At 52.9% G+C, this 27,927-nt stretch overlaps 1 protein-coding gene across 1 annotated transcript; it reads left to right on the top strand.

Annotated features, from left to right (window-relative positions):
* Positions 1-18: 18 nt before the first annotated feature.
* C2H2orf81 (chromosome 2 C2orf81 homolog) lies at positions 19-25,101 on the top strand. Its single transcript, XM_040419457.1, has 4 exons — positions 19-114; positions 17,954-18,181; positions 23,847-24,053; positions 24,138-25,101. Exons 1-4 carry the CDS (start codon positions 67-69, stop codon positions 25,056-25,058), a joined length of 1,404 nt encoding a protein of 467 aa, XP_040275391.1. The 5' UTR covers positions 19-66; the 3' UTR covers positions 25,059-25,101.
* Positions 25,102-27,927: the final 2,826 nt, after the last annotated feature.

Raw genomic sequence — 27,927 nt, 5'->3', positions numbered from 1 at the left:
AGTATCAGTGGACCGGAGTCCTCGTTGCCTGGTAACAGCCTCAGCGTCCACATTTCCCGGGACACCATGAGCAGCAAGACCGGGGAGCGAGCCCGGGGCGGGACATCGGGGCAGGTAATCTCCATAGCAACCAGACGTGAGCGCAGAGGAGTTCCGTGACGTCATAGATTATCCAGCGTGACCTCATAGTGGAGGATAGACACAGTGCCCCCATAACAGTGACCTCCACAGTGCCCCCATAACAGTGACCTCCACAGTGCTCCCCATAACAGTGACCTCCACAGTGCTCCCCATAACAGTGACCTCCACAGTGCTCCCCATAACAGTGACCTCCACAGTGCCCCCATAACAGTGACATCCACAGTGCCCCCATAACAGTGACATCCACAGTGCTCCCCATAACAGTGACCTCCACAGTGCCCCCATAACAGTGACCTCCACAGTGCCCCCATAACAGTGACATCCACAGTGCCCCCATAACAGTGACATCCACAGTGCCCCCATAACAGTGACCTCCACAGTGCCCCCATAACAGTGACCTCCACAGTGCTCCCATAACAGTGACCTCCACAGTGCCCCCATAACAGTGACCTCCACAGCGCCCCCATAACAGTGACATCCACAGTGCCCTCATAACAGTGACATCCACAGTGCCCCCATAACAGTGACATCCACAGTGCCCCATAACAGTGATATCCACAGCGCCCCCATAACAGTGACCTCCACAGTGCCCCCATAACAGTGACCTCCACAGTGCCCCCATAACAGTGACCTCCACAGTGCCCCCATAACAGTGACCTCCACAGTGCCCCCATAACAGTGACCTCCACAGTGCCCCCATAACAGTGACATCCACAGTGCCCCCATAACAGTGACCTCCACAGTGCCCCCATAACAGTGACCTCCACAGTGCCCCCATAACAGTGACCTCCACAGTGCCCCCATAACAGTGACCTCCACAGTGCCCCCATAACAGTGACATCCACAGTGCCCCCATAACAGTGACCTCCACAGTGCCCCCATAACAGTGACCTCCACAGCGCCCCCCATAACAGTGACCTCCACAGTGCCCTCATAACAGTGACATCCACAGTGCCCTCATAACAGTGACATCCACAGTGCCCCCATAACAGTGACATCCACAGTGCCCCCATAACAGTGACATCCACAGTGCCCCCATAACAGTGACATCCACAGTGCCCCCATAACAGTGTCATCCACAGTGCCCCCATAACAGTGTCATCCACAGTGCCCCCATAACAGTGACATCCACAGTGCCCCCATAACAGTGACATCCACAGTGCCCCCATAACAGTGACATCCACAGTGCCCCCATAACAGTGACATCCACAGTGCCCCCATAACAGTGACCTCCACAGTGCCCCCATAACAGTGACATCCACAGTGCCCCCATAACAGTGACATCCACAGTGCCCCCATAACAGTGACCTCCACAGTGCTCCCCATAACAGTGACCTCCACAGTGCCCCCATAACAGTGACATCCACAGTGCTCCCCATAACAGTGACCTCCACAGTGCCCCCATAACAGTGACATCCACAGTGCCCCCATAACAGTGACATCCACAGTGCTCCCCATAACAGTGACCTCCACAGTGCCCCCATAACAGTGACCTCCACAGTGCCCCCATAACAGTGACCTCCACAGTGCCCCCATAACAGTGACATCCACAGTGCTCCCATAACAGTGACATCCACAGTGCCCCCATAACAGTGACCTCCACAGTGCCCCCATAACAGTGACCTCCACAGTGCCCCCATAACAGTGACCTCCACAGTGCTCCCATAACAGTGACATCCACAGTGCCCCCATAACAGTGACCTCCACAGTGCTCCCCATAACAGTGACCTCCACAGTGCTCCCCATAACAGTGACCTCCACAGTGCTCCCCATAACAGTGACCTCCACAGTGCTCCCCATAACAGTGACCTCCACAGTGCTCCCCATAACAGTGACCTCCACAGTGCCCCCATAACAGTGACATCCACAGTGCCCCCATAACAGTGACATCCACAGTGCTCCCCATAACAGTGACCTCCACAGTGCCCCCATAACAGTGACATCCACAGTGCCCCCATAACAGTGACATCCACAGTGCCCCCATAACAGTGACCTCCACAGTGCCCCCATAACAGTGACATCCACAGTGCCCCCATAACAGTGACATCCACAGTGCCCCCATAACAGTGACCTCCACAGTGCTCCCCATAACAGTGACCTCCACAGTGCCCCCATAACAGTGACATCCACAGTGCTCCCCATAACAGTGACCTCCACAGTGCCCCCATAACAGTGACATCCACAGTGCCCCCATAACAGTGACATCCACAGTGCTCCCCATAACAGTGACCTCCACAGTGCCCCCATAACAGTGACCTCCACAGTGCCCCCATAACAGTGACCTCCACAGTGCCCCCATAACAGTGACATCCACAGTGCTCCCATAACAGTGACATCCACAGTGCCCCCATAACAGTGACCTCCACAGTGCCCCCATAACAGTGACCTCCACAGTGCCCCCATAACAGTGACCTCCACAGTGCTCCCATAACAGTGACCTCCACAGCGCCCCCATAACAGTGACATCCACAGTGCTCCCCATAACAGTGACATCCACAGTGCCCCCATAACAGTGACATCCACAGTGCCCCCATAACAGTGACATCCACAGTGCCCCCATAACAGTGACCTCCACAGTGCCTCCATAACAGTGACCTCCACAGTGCCTCCATAACAGTGACCTCCACAGCGCCCCCCATAACAGTGACATCCACAGCTCCCCATAACAGTGACATCCACAGTGTCCCCATAACAGTGACCTCCACAGATCCCCCATAACAGTGACATCCACAGTGCCCTCATAACAGTGACATCCACAGCGCCTCCATAACAGTGACATCCACAGTGCCCCCATAACAGTGACACCCACCGTGCCCCATAACAGTGACATCCACAGTGCCCCCATAACAGTGACATCCACAGATCCCCCATAACAGTGACCTCCACAGTGCCCCCATAACAGTGACATCCACAGCTCCCCATAACAGTGACATCCACAGATCCCCCCATAACAGTGACCTCCACAGTGCTCCCCATAACAGTGACATCCACAGTGCCCTCATAACAGTGACATCCACAGCGCCTCCATAACAGTGACATCCACAGTGCCCCATAACAGTGACCTCCACAGTGCCCCCATAACAGTGACCTCCACAGTGCCCCCATAACAGTGACATCCACAGTGCCCCCATAACAGTGACCTCCAAAGTGCCCCCATAACAGTGACCTCCACAGCGCCCCCCATAACAGTGACCTCCACAGTGCCCTCATAACAGTGACATCCACAGTGCCCTCATAACAGTGACATCCACAGTGCCCCCATAACAGTGACATCCACAGTGCCCCCATAACAGTGACATCCACAGTGCCCCCATAACAGTGACATCCACAGTGCCCCATAACAGTGATATCCACAGCGCCCCCATAACAGTGACCTCCACAGTGCCCCCATAACAGTGACATCCACAGTGCCCCCATAACAGTGACATCCACAGCGCCCCCATAACAGTGACCTCCACAGCGCCCCCATAACAGTGACATCCACAGTGCTCCCATAACAGTGACATCCACAGTGCTCCCATAACAGTGACATCCACAGTGCTCCCATAACAGTGACATCCACAGCGCCCCCATAACAGTGACATCCACAGAGCCCCCATAACAGTGACGTCCACAGTGCCCCCATAACAGTGACATCCACAGTGCCCCCATAACAGTGACATCCACAGTGCCCCTATAACAGTGACATCCACAGTGCCCCCATAACAGTGACCTCCACAGTGCTCCCATAACAGTGACCTCCACAGTGCCCCCATAACAGTGACCTCCACAGCGCCCCCATAACAGTGACATCCACAGTGCCCTCATAACAGTGACATCCACAGTGCCCCCATAACAGTGACATCCACAGTGCCCCATAACAGTGATATCCACAGCGCCCCCATAACAGTGACCTCCACAGTGCCCCCATAACAGTGACCTCCACAGTGCCCCCATAACAGTGACCTCCACAGTGCCCCCATAACAGTGACCTCCACAGTGCCCCCATAACAGTGACCTCCACAGTGCCCCCATAACAGTGACATCCACAGTGCCCCCATAACAGTGACCTCCACAGTGCCCCCATAACAGTGACCTCCACAGTGCCCCCATAACAGTGACCTCCACAGTGCCCCCATAACAGTGACCTCCACAGTGCCCCCATAACAGTGACCTCCACAGTGCCCCCATAACAGTGACCTCCACAGCGCCCCCCATAACAGTGACCTCCACAGTGCCCTCATAACAGTGACATCCACAGTGCCCTCATAACAGTGACATCCACAGTGCCCCCATAACAGTGACATCCACAGTGCCCCCATAACAGTGACATCCACAGTGCCCCCATAACAGTGACATCCACAGTGCCCCCATAACAGTGTCATCCACAGTGCCCCCATAACAGTGTCATCCACAGTGCCCCCATAACAGTGACATCCACAGTGCCCCCATAACAGTGACATCCACAGTGCCCCCATAACAGTGACATCCACAGTGCCCCCATAACAGCGACATCCACAGTGCCCCCATAACAGTGACATCCACAGTGCCCCCATAACAGTGACCTCCACAGTGCCCCCATAACAGTGACATCCACAGTGCCCCCATAACAGTGACATCCACAGTGCCCCCATAAGTGACATCCACAGTGCCCCCATAACACTGACCTCCACAGTGCCCCCATAACAGTGACCTCCACAGTGCCCCATAACAGTGACATCCACAGCGCCCCCATAACAGTGACATCCACAGATCCCCCATAACAGTGACCTCCACAGCGCCCCCATAACAGTGACATCCACAGCGCCCCCATAACACTGACCTCCACAGCGCCCCCATAACACTGACCTCCACAGCGCCCCCATAACACTGACCTCCACAGCGCCCCCTGTAGGGTCTGCTCTCTCTCGGGGTCGGCTGTGACACTCCTCCTCCTCCTCCTCGTTTAGACGCTGCGCTATCTCTCACACGGCTCCTCACACTTCCAGGTTTGGCACAATCCCTTCGCACAATGAAGTCTCAGCTTCACCTCACAACGTGTCACATCACCGGCCAGGCGCTCTCTATGCAGAGGTCTCCTTGTCTCTCCTCTAGGTCAGTGTTCACACCGGTGTCGGCGTCACTCAGCCATGTGGCCAGACAGCTTCCTAGCTGTGACCAATGTGACCCATTGGGGTCTCGGTCCACCAGTCCTCCTGACGGTGACCACACAATACCATTGAGGTCTCGGTCCACCAGTCCTCCTGACGGTGACTACACAATACCATTGAGGTCTCGGTCCACCAGTGCTTGTGACGGTGACCACACAATACCATTGGGGTCTCGCTCCACCAGTGCTCGTGACGGCGACCACACAATACCATTGGGGTTTCGGTCCACCAGTCCTCCTGACGGTGACCACACAATACCATTGAGGTCTCGGTCCACCAGTGCTCCTTAATGTGACCAAACAATACCATTAGGGTCTCGGTCCACCAGTCCTCCTGACGGTGACCACACAATACCATTGGGGTCTCGGTCCACCAGTGCTTGTGACGGTGACCACACAATACCATTGGGGTCTCGGTCCACCAGTGCTCGTGACGGTGACCACACAATACCATTGGGGTCTCGGTCCACCAGTCCTCCTGACGGTGACCACACAATACCATTGAGGTCTCGGTCCACCAGTGCTCCTTAATGTGACCACACAATACCATTGGGGTCTCGGTCCACCAGTCCTCCTGACGGTGACCACACAATACCATTGGGGTCTCGGTCCACCAGTCCTCCTGACGGTGACCACACAATACCATTGGGGTCTCGGTCCACCAGTCCTCCTGACGGTGACCACACAATACCATTGGGGTCTCGGTCCACCAGTCCTCCTGACGGTGACCACACAATACCATTGGGGTCTCGGTCCACCAGTCCTCCTGACGGTGACCACACAATACCATTGGGGTCTCGGTCCACCAGTCCTCCTGACGGTGACCACACAATACCATTGGGGTCTCGGTCCACCAGTCCTCCTGACGGTGACCACACAATACCATTGGGGTCTCGGTCCACACAATACCATTGAGGTCTCGGTCCACCAGTGCTTGTGACGGTGACCACACAATACCATTGGGGTCTCGGTCCACCAGTCCTCCTGACGGTGACCACACAATACCATTGGGGTCTCGGTCCACCAGTCCTCCTGGCGGTGACCACACAATACCATTGGGGTCTCGGTCCACCAGTCCTCCTGGCGGTGACCACACAATACCATTGGGGTCTCGGTCCACCAGTCCTCCTGACGGTGACCACACAATACCATTGGGGTCTCGGTCCACCAGTCCTCCTGACGGTGACCACACAATACCATTGGGGTCTCGGTCCACCAGTGCTTGTGACGGTGACCACACAATACCATTGGGGTCTCGGTCCACCAGTGCTTGTGACGGTGACCACACAATACCATTGGGGTCTCGGTCCACCAGTCCTCCTGATGGTTACCACACAATACCATTGAGGTCTCGGTCCACCAGTGCTCCTTAATGTGACCACACAATACCATTGGGGTCTCGGTCCACCAGTCCTCCTGACGGTGACCACACAATACCATTAGGGTCTCGGTCCAACAGTCCTCCTGGCGGTGACCACACAATACCATTGAGGTCTCGGTCCACCAGTCCTCCTGACGGTGACCACACAATACCATTGGGGTCTCGGTCCACCAGTCCTCCTGACTGTGACCACACAATACCATTGAGGTCTCGGTCCACCAGTCCTCCTGACGGTGACCACACAATACCATTGAGGTCTCGGTCCACCAGTCCTCCTGACGGTGACCACACAATACCATTGGGGTCTCGGTCCACCAGTCCTCCTGACGGTGACCACACAATACCATTGGGGTCTCGGTCCACCAGTACTCCTGACGGTGACCACACAATACCATTGGGGTCTCGGTCCATCAGTCCTCCTGACGGTGACCACACAATACCATTGAGGTCTCGGTCCACCAGTCCTCCTGACTCTGCGACACCTCTTTTCCTCAGCCTTGTGGCCCCACGCCCCTCCTGTCTGGGACCTCACAGTCTCTGCAGGCTTCCTTCCCAATTCCCCCCACTCTCAGAGGATTGCGTTATCCCTCTGGCACAGAATAGTGGTCAGACAGCACTGCTGGACCATTTAGTGGCGGTGCCGGCGGTGTGGAATCCTAGCCTATGGACTCCCAGATGTATAGTAGATGCAAAAGGAAAACCGCCGCTCTCCAAGGTCTTCAAAAACATCCGTATTTCTTCCCACCAGGCAGGCGACTTTTCTACTCAAAGAGTCTTTTTCAAGCTCAATGTGACAAAGTGCAACATATATATATATACCCTGGACAGACATTTAATTGGTTACAAGAAAGTGCATAGGGGCCGTCTTCAGAGGTCAGCTCCTCCCTTACCACATTGTCCCCTATCATTCCTGCATCGGTAATCAGAGATATCAGAAAGACCAAAGGTCAACTGTGGTGCAGATCATACCTGTATCACATGCTGAGGGTGATTCCGATCGGAGGGTTCAAGTACCATGTGACGCTATCGGCGTCTTCCAGTTGTTACTGCGCTGGCGCCAACCTCATACTGCGCATGTCCTCTCAGGAGCCCATACAATCAATCGCTTCCTCCCCATACAGGGGAGTGGTTCAATTAGCACGTCATAGACATGTGACTCACTGGAGTCACATGACCCTTCAGTCTGTGTACATGTGACTCACTGGAGTCACATGACCCTTCAGTCTGTGTACATGTGACTCACTGGAGTCACATGACCCCTCAGTCTGTGTACATGTGACTCACTGGAGTCACATGACCCCTTAGTCTGTGTACATGTGACTCACTGGAGTCACATGACCCCTTAGTCTGTGTACATGTGACTCAGTGGAGTCACATGACCCCTTAGTCTGTGTACATGTGACTCAGTGGAGTCACATGACCCCTTAGTCTGTGTACATGTGATTAACTGGAGTCACATGACCCCTCAGTCTGTGTACATGACTCACATGACCCCTCAGTCTGTGTACATGTGACTCAGTGGAGTCACATGACCCCTTAGTCTGTGTACATGTGACTCACTGGAGTCACATGACCCCTCAGTCTGTGTACATGTGACTCAGTGGAGTCACATGACCCCTTAGTCTATGTACATGTGACTCACTGGAGTCACATGACCCCTCAGTCTGTGTACATATGACTCACTGGAGTCACATGACCCCTTAGTCTGTGTACATGTGACTCAGTGGAGTCACATGACCCCTTAGTCTATGTACATGTGACTCACTGGAGTCACATGACCCCTCAGTCTATGTACATGTGACTCACTGGAGTCACATGACCCCTTAGTCTGTGTACATGTGACTCACTGGAGTCACATGACCCCTTAGTCTGTGTACATGTGATTAACTGGAGTCACATGACCCCTCAGTCTGTGTACATGTGACTCAGTGGAGTCACATGACCCCTCAGTCTGTGTACATGTGACTCAGTGGAGTCACATGACCCCACAGTCTGTGTACATGTTACTCACTGGAGTCACATGACCCCTTAGTCTGTGTACATGTGACTCAGTGGAGTCACATGACCCCTTAGTCTGTGTACATGTGACTCACTGGAGTCACATGACCCCTTAGTCTGTGTACATGTGACTCAGTGGAGTCACATGACCCCTCAGTCTGTGTACATGTGACTCGGTGGAGTCACATGACCCCTCAGTCTGTGTACATGTGACTCACTGGAGTCACATGACCCCTTAGTCTGTGTACATGTGACACACTGGAGTCACATGACCCCCTCAGTCTGTGTACATGTGACTCAGTGGAGTCACATGATTCCTTAGTCTATGTACATGTGACTCACTGGAGTCACATGACCCCTTAGTCTGTGTACATGTGACTCAGTGGAGTCACATGACCCCTTAGTCTGTGTACATGTGACTCAGTGGAGTCACATGACCCCTTAGTCTGTGTACATGTGACTCAGTGGAGTCACATGACCTCTCAGTCTGTGTACATGTGACTCAGTGGAGTCACATGACCTCTCAGTCTGTGTACATGTGACTCAGTGGAGTCACATGACCCCTCAGTCTGTGTACATGACTCACATGACCCCTCAGTCTGTGTACATGTGACTCAGTGGAGTCACATGACCCCTTAGTCTGTGTACATGTGACTCACTGGAGTCACATGACCCCTCAGTCTGTGTACATGTGACTCAGTGGAGTCACATGACCCCTTAGTCTATGTACATGTGACTCACTGGAGTCACATGACCCCTCAGTCTGTGTACATGTGACTCACTGGAGTCACATGACCCCTTAGTCTGTGTACATGTGACTCAGTGGAGTCACATGACCCCTTAGTCTATGTACATGTGACTCACTGGAGTCACATGACCCCTCAGTCTATGTACATGTGACTCACTGGAGTCACATGACCCCTTAGTCTGTGTACATGTGACTCACTGGAGTCACATGACCCCTTAGTCTGTGTACATGTGATTAACTGGAGTCACATGACCCCTCAGTCTGTGTACATGTGACTCAGTGGAGTCACATGACCCCTCAGTCTGTGTACATGTGACTCAGTGGAGTCACATGACCCCACAGTCTGTGTACATGTTACTCACTGGAGTCACATGACCCCTTAGTCTGTGTACATGTGACTCAGTGGAGTCACATGACCCCTTAGTCTGTGTACATGTGACTCACTGGAGTCACATGACCCCTTAGTCTGTGTACATGTGACTCAGTGGAGTCACATGACCCCTCAGTCTGTGTACATGTGACTCGGTGGAGTCACATGACCCCTCAGTCTGTGTACATGTGACTCACTGGAGTCACATGACCCCTTAGTCTGTGTACATGTGACACACTGGAGTCACATGACCCCCTCAGTCTGTGTACATGTGACTCAGTGGAGTCACATGATTCCTTAGTCTATGTACATGTGACTCACTGGAGTCACATGACCCCTTAGTCTGTGTACATGTGACTCAGTGGAGTCACATGACCCCTTAGTCTGTGTACATGTGACTCAGTGGAGTCACATGACCCCTTAGTCTGTGTACATGTGACTCAGTGGAGTCACATGACCTCTCAGTCTGTGTACATGTGACTCAGTGGAGTCACATGACCTCTCAGTCTGTGTACATGTGACTCAGTGGAGTCACATGACCTCTCAGTCTGTGTACATGTGACTCAGTGGAGTCACATGACCTCTCAGTCTGTGTACATGTGACTCGGTGGAGTCACATGACCCCTCAGTCTGTGTACATGTGACTCACTGGAGTCACATGACTCCTTAGTCTGTGTACATGTGACTCAGTGGAGTCACATGACCCCTTAGTCTGTGTACATGTGACTCACTGGAGTCACATGACCCCTCAGTCTGTGTACATGTGACTCACTGGAGTCACATGACCCCTTAGTCTGTGTACATGTGACTCGGTGGAGTCACATGACCCCTTAGTCTGTGTACATGTGACTCAGTGGAGTCACATGACCCCTCAGTCTGTGTACATGTGACTCGGTGGAGTCACATGACCCCTCAGTCTGTGTACATGTGACTTACTGGAGTCACATGACCCCTCAGTCTGTGTACATGTGACTCACTGGAGTCACATGACCCCTTAGTCTGTGTACATGTGACTCACTGGAGTCACATGACCCCCTCAGTCTGTGTACATGTGACTCAGTGGAGTCACATGATTCCTTAGTCTATGTACATGTGACTCACTGGAGTCACATGACCCCTCAGTCTGTGTACATGTGACTCAGTGGAGTCACATGACCCCTTAGTCTGTGTACATGTGACTCAGTGGAGTCACATGACCCCTCAGTCTGTGTACATGTGACTCACTGGAGTCACATGACCCCTTAGTCTGTGTACATGTGACTCAGTTAAGTCACATGACCCCTCAGTCTGTGCACATGTGACTCACTGGAGTCACATGACCCCTTAGTCTGTGTACATGTGACTCAGTGGAGTCACATGACCCCTCAGTCTGTGTACATGTGACTCAGTGGAGTCACATGACCCCTCAGTCTGTGTACATGTGACTCGGTGGAGTCACATGACCCCTCAGTCTGTGTACATGTGACTCAGTGGAGTCACATGACCCCTCAGTCTGTGTACATGTGACTCAGTGGAGTCACATGACCCCTCAGTCTGTGTACATGTGACTCGGTGGAGTCACATGACCCCTCAGTCTGTGTACATGTGACTCAGTGGAGTCACATGACCCCTTAGTCTGTGTACATGTGACTCAGTGGAGTCACATGACCCCTTAGTCTGTGTACATGTGACTCAGTGGAGTCACATGACCTCTCAGTCTGTGTACATGTGACTCAGTGGAGTCACATGACCTCTCAGTCTGTGTACATGTGACTCAGTGGAGTCACATGACCCCTCAGTCTGTGTACATGTGACTCACTGCGGGCCCGTGACTTCTTTCTCTGAATGCCGTGCATCGTAAGATTCCAACACCATAACAGTGGGAGCGAGAGGGTATTTTTGACAATAATTTCTCGTGTTACCCTTGGACCCTTCGTATTGGAGATCCGTGTACGCGCCGCCACTCCATAAGAGCTCATCCCTCAGCATGAGTGTGTGTTTACCTCTGAAAAAATAGAGAAAAAGGTTAGGCCCCTTTCACGCGAGCGAATTTTCCGCGCGGATGCTTTGCGTGAGGTGAACGCATTGCATCCGCACGGAATCCTGACCCATTAATTTCTATAGGGGTGTTCACATGAGCGGTGATTGTCACGCATCACTTGTGCGTTGCGTGAAAATCGCAGCATGCTCCTCTTTGTGCGTTTTTCACGTAACGCAGGCCCCATAGAAATGAATGGGGTTGCGTGAAAATCGCAAGCATCCGCAAGCAAGTGCGGATGCGGTGCGATTTTCACGCACGGTTGCTAGGAGACGATTGGGATGGAGACCCGTTCATTATTATTTCCCCTTATAACATGGTTATAAGGGAAAATAATAGCATTCTGAATACAGACTGCAAAGTAAAACAGCGCTGGAGGGGTTAAAAAAAAATAATAATAATTTAACTCGCCTTAATCCACTTGATCGCGTAGCCTTAGTCTCCTTTACTGAATAGGACCTGTGGTGAGTATTAATTATAGGATCAAGGACCTTTGATGACGTCACTCCGGTCATCACATGGTACGTCACATGATCTGAATCACCATGGTAAAAGATCATGTGACGTACCATGTGATGACCGGAATGACGTCACCACAGGTCCTGTTGCTGCACAGAGATCAGATGAAGCCAGAAGGAGATGCCGGGCCGCGAACAAGTGGACTAAGGTGAGTTAAATGATTTTAATTTTTTTTTAACCCCTCCAGCGCTAGTTTACTATGCAGTCTGTATTCAGAATGCTATTATTTTCCCTTATAACCATGTTATAAGGGGAAATAATACAATCTACAGAACACTGATCCCAAGCCCGAACTTCTGTGAAGAAGTTCGCGTTTGGGTACCAAACATGCGCGATTTTTCTCACGCGAGTGCAAAACGCATTACAATGTTTTGCACTCGCGCGGAAAAATCGCGGGTGTTCCCGTAACGCACCCGCACATTTTCCCGCAACGCCCGTGTGAAAGAGGCCTAACAGTTAAAATCTCGACCAATGTCGGGAAACAATGTTTCAGTTTCCAAATAGATCAAAGCAGATGACACATCTAGGTGTATAAAAATAAATCTACATAACGGAACGGGAAAGATGGAACCTAGAAGAGGCCCCGACTTTACATTCACCATTAAGTCCTTTCGGTTCTACAGTGTCCAACTCGGAAATCCATCGCAGTTCCAGTCTTTTCAAAATCCGTTCTCGGTCGCCCCCTCTTCTCCATGGGGGGGCCCCGTCAATAATCCTAGATCTCAGCTGCGAGACATTACAGCGCAGTTTTACAAAGTGTTCAGGTACCGGAAGCTCAGACTCGCCATCAATTGTCCCTGTCCGCTCCTTCGCCAACAATTTACGGATTGTGTACCCAATTTCCATTGTCGTGTGGTTCCCCCCACATACCGCAGACCACACGGACACTGTAACGTGTAAATCACAAATTCCGAGGCACAAGTGTAAAACCCTTTTATCCTATATTTTTTGCCTGTTCTTGGGTGTGGAAAGGTGTCCCCCCCGATGAGGTGGCCGCAATTACAGCAGCCCAAGCAGGAGTAACCTCCCCTCCTTCCATGGGTCTCTGCCCCAGAGCCAGTGATATCACTGGGTACTCATTTATCCCCCAGGCTTGTGGATCTCCTATAGGAGCACAATGGGGGGGACTGGAATTCTTCTATCATTTCATTAAGATGTGCCAGCCCAATTGTGTTTCAGAATCCTAGCCACACGGCCACTCATCCCTGTGTATGCGGAAACACAGCTGGCCCCACCTGGGGCCCCGGGACACCTGTAGTGGACTGAGATGTACACCCCACCACACCTCTACTTCACCACATCCCATAACAGTGACTCAGTCAGTCCTGGATTATTACTAAGCTAACTGTGGACTGCACCCCGGAGAAGAGAGGACTGCAGGACTGACTGTAGAGACCCCGGAGAAGACTGCAGGACTGACTGTAGAGACCCCGGAGAAGACTGCAGGACTGACTGTAGAGACCCCGGAGAAGACTGCAGGACTGACTGTAGAGACCCCGGAGAAGACTGCAGGACTGACTGTAGAGACCCCGGAGAAGACTGCAGGACTGACTGTAGAGACCCCGGAGAAGACTGCAGGACTGACTGTAGAGACCCCGGAGAAGACTGCAGGACTGACTGTAGAGACCCCGGAGAAGAGAGGACTGCAGGACTGACTGTAGAGACCCCGGAGAAGACTGCAGAACTGACTGTAGAGACCCCGGAGAAGACTGCAGGACTGACTGTAGAGACCCTAGAGAAGACTGCAGAACTGACTGTAGAGACCCCGGAGAAGAGAGGACTGCAGGACTGACTGTAGAGACCCCGGAGAAGACTGCAGGACTGACTGTAGAGACCCCGGAGAAGACTGCAGGACTGACTGTAGAGACCCCGGAGAAGACTGCAGGACTGACTGTAGAGACCCCGGAGAAGAGAGGACTGCAGGACTGACTGTAGAGACCCTAGAGAAGACTGCAGAACTGACTGTAGAGACCCCGGAGAAGACTGCAGGACTGACTGTAGAGACCCCGGAGAAGACTGCAGGACTGACTGTAGAGACCCCGGAGAAGACTGCAGGACTGACTGTAGAGACCCCGGAGAAGACTGCAGGACTGACTGTAGAGACCCCGGAGAAGAGAGGACTGCAGGACTGACTGTAGAGACCCCGGAGAAGACTGCAGAACTGACTGTAGAGACCCTGGAAAAAAGAGGACTGCAGGACTGTCTGTAGAGACCCCGGAGAAGAGAGGACTGCAGGACTGACTGTAGAGACCCCGGAGAAGACTGCAGAACTGACTGTAGAGACCCTGGAAAAAAGAGGACTGCAGGACTGTCTGTAGAGACCCCGGAGAAGAGAGGACTGCAGGACTGACTGTAGAGACCCCAGAGAAGACTGCAGGACTGACTGTAGAGACCCCGGAGAAGAGAGGACTGCAGGACTGACTGTAGAGACCCCGGAGAAGACTGCAGGACTGACTGTAGAGACCCCGGAGAAGACTGCAGGACTGACTGTAGAGACCCCGGAGAAGACTGCAGGACTGACTGTAGAGACCCCGGAGAAGAGAGGACTGCAGGACTGACTGTAGAGACCCCGGAGAAGACTGCAGAACTGACTGTAGAGACCCCGGAGAAGACTGCAGGACTGACTGTAGAGACCCCGGAGAAGACTGCAGGACTGACTGTAGAGACCCCGGAGAAGACTGCAGGACTGACTGTAGAGACCCCGGAGAAGAGAGGACTGCAGGACTGACTGTAGAGACCCTGGAGAAGACTGCAGAACTGACTGTAGAGACCCCGGAGAAGAGAGGACTGCAGGACTGACTGTAGAGACCCCGGAGAAGACTGCAGGACTGACTGTAGAGACCCCGGAGAAGACTGCAGGACTGACTGTAGAGACCCCGGAGAAGACTGCAGGACTGACTGTAGAGACCCCGGAGAAGAGAGGACTGCAGGACTGACTGTAGAGACCCCGGAGAAGACTGCAGAACTGACTGTAGAGACCCCGGAGAAGACTGCAGGACTGACTGTAGAGACCCTAGAGAAGACTGCAGAACTGACTGTAGAGACCCCGGAGAAGAGAGGACTGCAGGACTGACTGTAGAGACCCCGGAGAAGACTGCAGGACTGACTGTAGAGACCCCGGAGAAGACTGCAGGACTGACTGTAGAGACCCCGGAGAAGACTGCAGGACTGACTGTAGAGACCCCGGAGAAGAGAGGACTGCAGGACTGACTGTAGAGACCCTAGAGAAGACTGCAGAACTGACTGTAGAGACCCCGGAGAAGACTGCAGGACTGACTGTAGAGACCCCGGAGAAGACTGCAGGACTGACTGTAGAGACCCCGGAGAAGACTGCAGGACTGACTGTAGAGACCCCGGAGAAGACTGCAGGACTGACTGTAGAGACCCCGGAGAAGAGAGGACTGCAGGACTGACTGTAGAGACCCCGGAGAAGACTGCAGAACTGACTGTAGAGACCCTGGAAAAAAGAGGACTGCAGGACTGTCTGTAGAGACCCCGGAGAAGAGAGGACTGCAGGACTGACTGTAGAGACCCCGGAGAAGACTGCAGAACTGACTGTAGAGACCCTGGAAAAAAGAGGACTGCAGGACTGTCTGTAGAGACCCCGGAGAAGAGAGGACTGCAGGACTGACTGTAGAGACCCCAGAGAAGACTGCAGGACTGACTGTAGAGACCCCGGAGAAGAGAGGACTGCAGGACTGACTGTAGAGACCCCGGAGAAGACTGCAGGACTGACTGTAGAGACCCCGGAGAAGACTGCAGGACTGACTGTAGAGACCCCGGAGAAGACTGCAGGACTGACTGTAGAGACCCCGGAGAAGAGAGGACTGCAGGACTGACTGTAGAGACCCCGGAGAAGACTGCAGAACTGACTGTAGAGACCCCGGAGAAGACTGCAGGACTGACTGTAGAGACCCCGGAGAAGACTGCAGGACTGACTGTAGAGACCCCGGAGAAGACTGCAGGACTGACTGTAGAGACCCCGGAGAAGAGAGGACTGCAGGACTGACTGTAGAGACCCTGGAGAAGACTGCAGAACTGACTGTAGAGACCCCGGAGAAGAGAGGACTGCAGGACTGACTGTAGAGACCCCGGAGAAGACTGCAGGACTGACTGTAGAGACCCCGGAGAAGACTGCAGGACTGACTGTAGAGACCCCGGAGAAGACTGCAGGACTGACTGTAGAGACCCCGGAGAAGAGAGGACTGCAGGACTGACTGTAGAGACCCCGGAGAAGACTGCAGAACTGACTGTAGAGACCCCGGATAAGAGAGGACTGCAGGACTGACTGTAGAGACCCCGGAGAAGAGAGGACTGCAGGACTGACTGTAGAGACCCTGGAGAAGACTGCAGAACTGACTGTAGAGACCCCGGAGAAGAGAGGACTGCAGGACTGACTGTAGAGACCCCGGAGAAGACTGCAGGACTGACTGTAGAGACCCCGGAGAAGACTGCAGGACTGACTGTAGAGACCCCGGAGAAGACTGCAGGACTGACTGTAGAGACCCCGGAGAAGAGAGGACTGCAGGACTGACTGTAGAGACCCCGGAGAAGACTGCAGAACTGACTGTAGAGACCCCGGATAAGAGAGGACTGCAGGACTGACTGTAGAGACCCCGGAGAAGACTGCAGAACTGACTGTAGAGACCCTGGAAAAAAGAGGACTGCAGGACTGTCTGTAGAGACCCCGGAGAAGAGAGGACTGCAGGACTGACTGTAGAGACCCCGGAGAAGACTGCAGGACTGACTGTAGAGACCCCGGAGAAGACTGCAGGACTGACTGTAGAGACCCCGGAGAAGACTGCAGGACTGACTGTAGAGACCCCGGAGAAGACTGCAGGACTGACTGTAGAGACCCCGGAGAAGAGAGGACTGCAGGACTGACTGTAGAGACCCCGGAGAAGACTGCAGAACTGACTGTAGAGACCCCGGAGAAGAGAGGACTGCAGGACTGACTGTAGAGACCCCGGAGAAGACTGCAGGACTGACTGTAGAGACCCCGGAGAAGACTGCAGGACTGACTGTAGAGACCCCGGAGAAGACTGCAGGACTGACTGTAGAGACCCCGGAGAAGACTGCAGAACTGACTGTAGAGACCCCGGATAAGAGAGGACTGCAGGACTGACTGTAGAGACCCCGGAGAAGACTGCAGAACTGACTGTAGAGACCCTGGAAAAAAGAGGACTGCAGGACTGTCTGTAGAGACCCCGGAGAAGAGAAGACTGCAGGACTGACTGTAGAGACCCCGGAGAAGACTGCAGGACTGACTGTAGAGACCCCGGGGAAGAGAGGACTGCAGGACTGACTGTAGAGACCCCGGAGAAGACTGCAGAACTGACTGTAGAGACCCCGGATAAGAGAGGACTGCAGGACTGACTGTAGAGACCCCGGAGAAGACTGCAGAACTGACTGTAGAGACCCTGGAGAAAAGAGGACTGCAGGACTTTCTGTAGAGACCCCGGAGAAGAGAAGACTGCAGGACTGACTGTAGAGACCCCAGAGAAGAGAGGACTGCAGGCCTGACTGTACAGACCCCGGAGAAGAGTGCAGGACTGACTGTAGAGACCCCGGAGAAGAGTGCAGGACAGACTGTAGAGACCCCGGAGAATAGAATATGTCATCATCAGCCCATTGTGTTGTGTGTCCCACAGGGTGTGCCTCGCAATGTTGCCTCTAAGTCTCGTGGTGACAAGTCTCGCAATGTGACGGTGGCTTCTCTTCCACAAGTAACCGTGGACATCATACCAGGACGCTTCACTGAAGAAGACTGGCTGTCCATGCTGACTGCTGAAGCTGGAGAAGATGTGGTGGGAGACTTGGTAGATTCTCTGATGGACCGTGTCATGGAGGAGTGCTTCAAGGTCTACCTCCAGCACCAGGTGGGTATAAGCAAGGGGAGGGGTTATGCAGAGTAATAGGAGGGTCTATAGAGCAATGGGTGGAGTTATGCAGAGTAATGGGAGGAGTTATGTGGAGCATTAGCAGGAGTTACATGGCAGCCCAGTGCTCCACCCACACCACTGTCCCTACCTCTTTTGCCCAATCCATCCTAAGTGACAGCCCACAACTGGACGGCAGTCCCTTCCTTGCTTAAAGCGGTATTCCAGTAGGTAAAAGTTATCCCCTATTCACAATAGTGGGGGCCCCGTACCCTCTGCAGGCTCCCTGCTCTTCCCCTGCAATGACTAGGGCGGCCGGTCGCACATGTGCGTGGCTGCTCCATTCATTTCATGGGAGTTCCGGAAGTAGCCGAGTACAACACACATGTGCGACCAGCCGCCCTAGTCATTGAAGGGGAACAGCAGGGGTATGGGGCCCCCGTACTCGTGATCGGTGGGGCTCCCAGCAGTAGAACACCCACCAATCTAATAGTTATCCCCTATCCTGTGGAATACCCCGAAAGTGCAGGAGCCTAAATCAAAATGGGAAATGAGAAGGCAGAAAGAAGTGAAAACCAAAGAGGCAAAACCAGGACCGGATCAGGATTCAACTACACAGCAAAGTGAGACCAGGAGATAATGTCAGAGATGTAGTCAGCCGCAAAGGTGAGGTCACAGCAAGCAGAGTCAGATACCAGGAGGTGAGAGAGCGACACAGTCAGATACCAGGAGGTGACAGAGTCAGATACCAGGAGGTGACAGAGTCAGATACCAGGAGGTGACAGAGTCAGATACCAGGAGGTGACAGAGTCAGATACCAGGAGGTGACAGAGTCAGATACCAGGAGGTGACAGAGTCAGATACCAGGAGGTGACAGAGTCAGATACCAGGAGGTGACAGAGTCAGATACCAGGAGGTGACAGAGTCAGATACCAGGAGGTGACAGAGTCAGATACCAGGAGGTGACAGTGCGACAGAGTCAGATACCAGGAGGTGACAGAGCAGTAGAGTCAGATACCAGGAGGTGACAGAGCGACAGAGTCAGATACCAGGAGGTGACAGAGCAGTAGAGTCAGATACCAGGAGGTGACAGAGCAGTAGAGTCAGATACCAAGAGGTGACAGAGCAGCAGAGTCAGATACCAGGAGGTGACAGAGCAAGCAGAGTCAGATACCAGGAGGTGACAGAGCAAGCAGAGTCAGATACCAGGAGGTGACAGAGCAAGCAGAGTCAGATACCAGGAGGTGACAGAGCAAGCAGAGTCAGATACCAGGAGGTGACAGAGCAAGCAGAGTCAGATACCAGGAGGTGACAGAGCAAGCAGAGTCAGATACCAGGAGGTGACAGAGCAAGCAGAGTCAGATACCAGGAGGTGACAGAGCAAGCAGAGTCAGATACCAGGAGGTGACAGAGCAAGCAGAGTCAGATACCAGGAGGTGACAGAGCAAGCAGAGTCAGATACCAGGAGGTGACAGAGCAAGCAGAGTCAGATACCAGGAGGTGACAGAGCAAGCAGAGTCAGATACCAGGAGGTGACAGAGTCAGATACCAGGAGGTGACAGAGTCAGATACCAGGAGGTGACAGAGTCAGATACCAGGAGGTGACAGAGTCAGATACCAGGAGGTGACAGAGTCAGATACCAGGAGGTGACAGAGTCAGATACCAGGAGGTGACAGAGTCAGATACCAGGAGGTGACAGAGTCAGATACCAGGAGGTGACAGAGTCAGATACCAGGAGGTGACAGAGTCAGATACCAGGAGGTGACAGAGTCAGATACCAGGAGGTGACAGAGTCAGATACCAGGAGGTGACAGAGTCAGATACCAGGAGGTGACAGAGTCAGATACCAGGAGGTGACAGAGTCAGATACCAGGAGGTGACAGAGTCAGATACCAGGAGGTGACAGAGTCAGATACCAGGAGGTGACTGACCAGCAGCGTCAGATACTGTACCAGGAGGTCTGGTCAGAGACAAAATCAGTAATCAAAGGCAATGTCTGATAGGGCTGCAGCTAACGATTATTTGAATAATCGATTAGTTGTCAATAATTTCATCGATTAATCGGGAAAAACACCAAAATGACAAAAAAAGGGGTTTATATGATTTTACTTGAAAAATTAGGCCATATTAAAACAAATTGTGGATGGCAGTATTATTGGGGATCTGTGAATGGCACTGTTATGGAGGATCTGTGGATGGCGCTGTTATGGGGGATCTGTGGATGACACACTGTTATAGAGGATCTGTGGATGGCGCTGTTATGGGGGATCTGTGGATGGCACTGTTATGGGGGGGATCTGTGGATGGCACTGTTATGGGGGATCTGTGGATGACACTGTTATGGGGGATCTGTGAATGACACTGTTATGGGGGATCTGTGGATGGCACTGTTATGGGGGGGATCTGTGGATGGCACTGTTATGGGGGATCTGTGGATGGTACTGTTATGGGGGATCTGTGGATGACACACTGTTATGGAGGATCTGTGGATGGCACTGTTATGGGGGGATCTGTGGATGACACTGTTATGGGGGATCTGTGGATGATACGGTTATGGGGATCTGTGGATCACACTGTTATGGGGGATCTGGTAATTACAGATCATTACAGACATAGTTAATTCAATGTTTCAATTTTACATCTTACTCTTCCCACTTTTCCACAACCTCCAGAAATACCCCCACATCCATTCACCCACCTATTCATCTCTTCCTCCATCTTACCTTCTCATCTGACGCTTGCACAACCCTCTTTGACAACATAAAACACTTCCTTCCCAAACACACACAGATACCTCCTGCCCTCTCTTATTCTCATCTATTAACACTTTTTCTGTTCTCCTTCTTGCTGGTGATATCTCTCCAAATCCAGGCCCCCCTCAGAAAATTCCCACTATCACCTCTACCTCCTACTACAAATCTTCTACAAATTTCTGCAACCTCTTAAACCTAATAATCATTCCTCTGACCCCTGCTCCTTTGGTTCCTCTTGCAAAGCATTATGGAATGCACGCTCTGTCTGTGACAAACTGTCCTACATTCATGACCTTTTCATCTCTCAAAACCTTTCCTTTCTGGGTCTCACAGAAACATAGCTGACACCCTCTGACACCTTCTCCTCTGCTGCACTCTCATATAGTGGATTTAAAATTCACTCACACACCCCGCCCCGGCTGCAAACATGGTGGAGGAGTTGGTCTTCCCCTATCAGACACCTGCTCCTACAGCCCAACTCCACCACCACCCTCCATTACACTCACCTCATTTGAAGTACACTCTGTTCGCATCTACTCTCCCTCCAACCTCCAAGTAGCTGTCATTTACCGTCCCCCAGGCCCAGCCACCATCTTTCTTGACCACTTTAACACCTGGCTCCTACACTTTCTTTATTCCGACATCCCCACTATCATCATGGGTGACTTCAATATCCCTATTGACACCTGCCACTCAGCTGCCTCCAAACTCCTATCACTCTCTACCTCCTTCGGCCTCTCACATTGGTCTTCAGCTCCCACCCACAGAGATGGGCACACTCTGGAGCTGATCTTTACCTGTCTCTGCTTCCTATCTAACCTTTGTGACTCACCTCTACCTCTACCTCTATCCGACCACAACCTACTCACCTTCTCTTCACTGGTCTCTTCTGCACATTAGCACACCCCCGCAGGAACCTTAAACATCTCGACTTTTGCTTGCTTTCTGACTTTCTTCTGCCACTCTCTAACATTTGTTCCCTCCAAGACCCAGATACTGCCACCACCCTATATAACACCACAATAAGTACAGCTCTGGACACTGTTGCCCCCCTCACACGCAACAAAACCCAAAAAATTAACAGACAACCCTGGCACACCAACCTGACCAAAAAACTCAGACAAGCTTACAGGGCTGCTGAGCGGCGATGGAAGAAATCCCATTCTAAAGATCACTTCACCGCATACAAGCAATCCCTCCTCATATTCAAATCCTCACTCGCTGATGCAAAACAGGCCTACTTCTCATCTCTCATATCTTCCCTGTCCCACAGTCCTAAACAACTTTTTAACACTTTTAACTCCCTTCTCCGTCCCCCAGCGCCCCCACCCTCTCCTCTCATCTCAGCTGAAGACTTTGGCACATACGTCAAACAAAAGATAGTCAACATCAGAGAAAGCTTCAGCGCAAAGTCCCCACAGACCCTCTACACAACTGCTCGGTCCTCTTCTCCCAAAACCCGCTTCTCCACCATTTCAGAAGAAAAACTCTCCACTCTACTCTCCAGATCACATCTCAACACCTGTGCACTTGACCCAATTCCATCCCACCTCATCCCTAACCTCACCACAGTGTTTATCCCAGCCCTAACTCATCTCTTCAACCTATCACTAACCTCTGGTGTCCTCCCCTCTGCTTTTAAACATGCTACCATTAAACCCATCCTCAAAAAGCCTTCACTTGACCCATCTTCTTTGTCCAGTTATCGCCCCATATCACTTCTTCCGTATTCCTCAAAGCTACTTGAACAACATGTCTATTCTGAACTGTCCTCTCACCTCTCCTCCTGCTCCCTCTTTGACGGCCTACAATCTTGCTTCTGACCCCACCACTCGACGGAGACTGCCCTCACCAAAGTCACCAATGACCTACTAACAGCCAAAACCAAGAAACAATACTCTGTCCTCCTTTTTCTTGACCTGTCCTCTGCCTTCTCCATTACTCTGTCCTCCTTCTCCTTGACCTGTCCTCTGCCTTCGACACTGTTGACAACTCCCTTCTGTTGCAAACTCTCTCATCTCTTGGCATCACTGACCTGGCCCTCTCCTGGATCACATCATACCTCACAGACCGGACGTTTAGCGTCTCCCACTCTCGCACCACCTCCTCGTCTCATTCCCTCTCTGTTGGTGTCCCAAAAGGCTCTTCTCTATCTACACTTTTGGCCAGGGACAGCTAATAGAGTCCCATGGCTTTCAGTATCACTTCTATGCTGATGACACTCAAATCTACCTCTCTGGTCCAGACATCTCCACCTTACTATCCAGAATCCCACAATGTCTATCTTCTATATCATCCTTCTTCGCCTTTCGCTCTTCTGGGCTTATATAGGCCAGCCAAAACCTGGTCTGGATACTGGGAGTAGTCATCCCACCCTGCTTTTACTACGCCAATGAATCCCAGCCCGGATCAGCTGCAGCCAGCAGCTACACTACTACTAACAAGTGTCAGTAACCCTGGGTTATCGGTTCATGTCACCGAGGCCAGGCACCTCGCTGACACGTATCTATCGTCTACTATGGCACCTTGTGCCTTCTCACAAGGGGTTATATGGAGTAATAGGATGAGGTATATGGAGTAATGGGAGGGGTTATACGGAGTAATAGGATGAGGTATATGGAGTAATAAGAGGGGTTATAAGGACTAACAGGTGGAGTTATATACATTAACAGTAGTGGTTATATGGAGTAACAGGAGTTATACGGAGTAATAGGAGGCATTATATGGAGTAATAGGAGGAGTTATACAGAGTAATAGGAGGCGTTATATGGAGTAATAGGAGGAGTTATATGGAGTAATGGGCGTGGTTATAAGAAATCATAGGTGGGGTTATATGGAATCATGGGCGTGGTTATGTGATGCCATATATAGCCTGTTATCATATAGAGGTATTGCTGCTCCGCCCCTACAGCTGCTCCCGTTTACCGTCAGTCAGTCGCGGGACGCCATGTTGCAGGTCGTGCAGTGGACATTCGTTCCCAGAGATGAGGGCGACAGCGAGCTGAATACAGAAGTGACCCCGCAGACGGAGCCACAGCCATCCCCACATGACTCCTGGGCACAAGGTTGTGTCCCAGTCACCCAGGCCTCCCGTACACCCCGCTCCAGCCAGCCCCAGGTATGTGAAGGTCTCCTCCATGTTGTCTATCACTCCCATCATCCTCTGGTCAGTATATATTAAATATTCACCGGCTTTCTGCAGGTGTCAACCCAGCCCCCCATTACTGATATACCAGAGCAAGAGGGAGAAGAGGCGGGGCAGGCAGAGGAGCCTACGGGTGCTGAAGAGGATCCCCCCGCACCAGCAGCAGAGCCTGCCACCTCTGCACCTCAGGCACCTCCTCCGCCAGTGATAACACCCAGTCCTCCTGCTGCCCCTCCAAAGACCAGGCCTCATTATCGTCCCCACCGCGGTCCCCTGCGCTCAGCTGGCCTGAAGAACATCACCAAGTCTCTGGAGGAGACGGAGAAAGAAATGTTCCTGGAGCAGCTTGTCATGGAGGGGTCTCATCTAAAGGAGAACGCTGACCTCCTGCCCACCTCATTACACAACATCCTGAAGATCCAGGTTGGTCGACCACCCCAGAAGAAAGACGTAATCTACGATGGTGCTGGAAATGTCCTGTCAATGCCAAAGGTGGACCTCTCCCGACTGCCCCAGCACCATGTCCGTCCCCGCATAGAGGTCTTGGAGATTAGCAAAGAGGCCCCAGTTATACCACTAGGGGGCCGCCAACTCCCCAGAAGAAGCAGAGAGAGGGTTCCTGACAGACGACTACATGTCAAGTCCTCATCCCGTGACCCTCCTCAGCTGCTGCTCCACAGTAAGACCACCAGAGTGGAGGACATTTCTGGCCGGGCTCCTGTGCCCTCCAACATACTCCTGGACACCATGCCCCTGACTCACGGGGTGATACTAAGAGAGGGGGGCGCAACAGAGCGAGGGACCGTGTACAGTCTGCGCCAGAGAGAGCACCCCCAGAGGGAGGTCAGGCAGGAGCTGAGGTCGATCCCAGCCTCCATCCCCCTGCCCGGCATCAGAGTGGAGCAGCTGATCAAGAACAGCGTCCCCCAAGTGCAGCCACTCGTCTCCTTCCTGTCACCTCCTCAGTGTGGTATATAGCAGAGGGTCTGATCCAGAGACACCCTCCTCTAATAAACCTTACCTCTCCATCTCTGCCTGCAGCACTTATTTATCAGAGGGGCCCAGAGGATCTCAGAAGAGAAGTTTGGGGCTTCTGTCGGTCTCAGGATGTCTTAACATTCTTTGTTATTACATCAGTTTCTGTCTAGTATAATGGGTGAGGTCATCCCAACAAATGCGAGTGTGTCAGTGTAATGATGGGGGTCATTGTGGCAGCGCTGTCCCTCTCCCCCCAGCGGCAGGAAGTTAGCGTCAGCTGAGGGTGCCGGGTAATATGGCTTATAGTCCGTGTGTCCTCCCACAGCCAATGTATACTCATCCTGAGCCACCTTCATGAATACAATGATAGAAGTACACTGAAGACTGACACAGCCACAGACTGATTAGTAAGAGAGACAGTGTGGTGTCATTCAGGGTAATCTTACCTTGACGTGTATATGTGTGCATCCCAGTACTATGACCGGACCTCCAGAGTAACCGCCGCACCAGTAAGGTCCTGTTAGATTGTCACAGCTATCTGGAGTCATGCTAACTGCAGTGCATCCCACAGATGCTGGAGGGGGCGTGGGCGGATTCATAGAGTGAACACGACCATCAAGATGGTCCTACAGCTGCTGGAGGGGGCGTGGGCGGATTCATAGAGTGAACACGACTATCAAGATGGTCCTACAGATGCTGGAGGGGGCGTGGGTGAGGATCCATAGAGAGAACACAACCATCGAGATGGGCCTACAGCTGCTGGAGGGGGCGTGGGTGAGGATCCATAGAGAGAACACGACCATCAAGATGGTCCTACAGGTGCTGGAGGGGGCATGGGTGAGGATCCATAGAGAGAACACGACCATCGAGATGGTCCTACAGCTGCTGGAGGGGGCGTGGGTGAGGATCCATAGAGAGAACACGACCATCGAGATGGTCTTACAGCTGCTGGAGGGGGCATGGGTGAGGATCCATAGAGAGAACATGACCATCAAGATGGTCCTACAGCTGCTGGAGGGGGCGTGGGTGAGGATCCATAGAGAGAACACGACTATCGAGATGGTCCTACAGCTGCTGGAGGGGGCGTGGGTGAGGATGCATAGAGAGAACACAACCATCGAGATGGGCCTACAGCTGCTGGAGGAGGCGTAGGTGAGGATCCATAGAGAGAACACGACCATCAAGATGGTCCTACAGCTGCTGGAGGGGGCGTGGGTGAGGATTCATAGAGAGAACATGACCATCGAGATGGTCCTATAGCTGCTGGAGGGGGCGTGGGTGAGGATCCATAGAAAGAACACGACCATCAAGATGGTCCTACAGCTGCTGGAGGGGGCGTGGGTGAGGATCCATAGAGAGAACACGACCATCGAGATGGTCCTACAGCTGCTGGAGGGGGCGTGGGTGAGGATCCATAGAGAGAACACGACCATCGAGATGGTCCTACAGCTGCTGGAGGGGGCGTGGGTGAGGATCCATAGAGAGAACACGACCATCAAGATGGTCGTACAGCTGCTGGAGGGGGCGTGGGTGAGGATACACAGAGAGAACACGACCATCAAGATGGTCCTACAGCTGCTGGAGGGGGCGTGGGTGAGGATCTATAGAGAGAACACGACCATCGAGATGGTCCTACAGCTGCTGGAGGGGGCGTGGGTGAGGATCCATAGAGAAAACACGACCATCGAGATGGTCCTACAGCTGCTGGAGGGGGCGTGGGTGAGGATCCATAGAGAGAACACGACCATCGAGATGGTCCTACAGCTGCTGGAGGGGGCGTGGGTGAGGATACACAGAGAGAACACGACCATCGAGATGGTCCCACAGCTGCTGGAGGGGGCATGGGTGAGGATCCATAGAGAGAATACGACCATCGAGATGGTCCTACAGCTGCTGGAGGGGGCGTGGGTGAGGATCCATAGAGAGAACACGACCATCGAGATGGTCCTACAGCTGCTGGAGGGGGCGTGGGTGATGATCCATAGAGAGAACACGACCATCGAGATGGTCCTACAGCTGCTGGAGGGGGCGTGGGTGAGGATTCATAGAGAGAACACGACCATTGAGATGGTCCTACAGCTGCTGGAGGGGGCGTGGGTGAGGATCCATAGAGAGAACACGACCATCGAGATGGTCCTACAGCTGCTGGAGGGGGCGTGGGCGGATTCATAGAGTGAACACGACCATCGAGTTGGTCCTACAGCTGCTGAAGGGGGCATGGGTGAGGATATATAGAGAGAACACGACCATCGAGATGGTCCTACAGCTGCTGGAGGGGGCGTGGGCGAGGCTACACAGAGAGAACACGACCATCGAGATGGTCCTACAGCTGCTGGAGGGGGGGTGGGTGAGGATATATAAAGAGAACACGACCATCGAGATGGTCCTACAGCTGCTGGAGGGGCGTGGGCGAGGATACACAGATAGAACACAACCATCGAGATGGTCCTACAGCTGCTGGATGGGGCGTGGGTGAGGATCCGTAGAGAGAACACGATCATCGAGATGGTCCTACAGCTGCTGAAGGGGGCGTGGGTGAGGATATATAGAGAGAACGCGACCATCGAGATGGTCCTACAGCTGCTGAAGGGGGCGTGGGCGAGGATACACAGAGAGAACACGACCATCGAGATGGTCCTACAGCTGCTGGAGGGGGCGTGGGTGAGGATCCATAGAGTGAACACGACCATCGAGGTGTACCCACAGCTGCTGGAGGGGGTGTGGGAAGGGATCCATAGAGTGAACACGACTATCGAGGTGGTCCCACAGCTGCTGGAGGGCGCGTGGAAGGATCCATAGAGAGAACACGACCATCAAGGTGGTCCCACAGCTGCTGGGGGGGGTGTACGATCCATAGAGTAAACACGAC

This window comes from Bufo bufo, chromosome 2, assembly GCF_905171765.1.
Source record: "Bufo bufo chromosome 2, aBufBuf1.1, whole genome shotgun sequence".
NCBI classification, from domain to species: Eukaryota; Metazoa; Chordata; class Amphibia; order Anura; family Bufonidae; genus Bufo; species Bufo bufo.
Note: the sequence above shows the minus strand (reverse complement) of the source record. Positions and strands in the feature narration are given on the sequence as shown.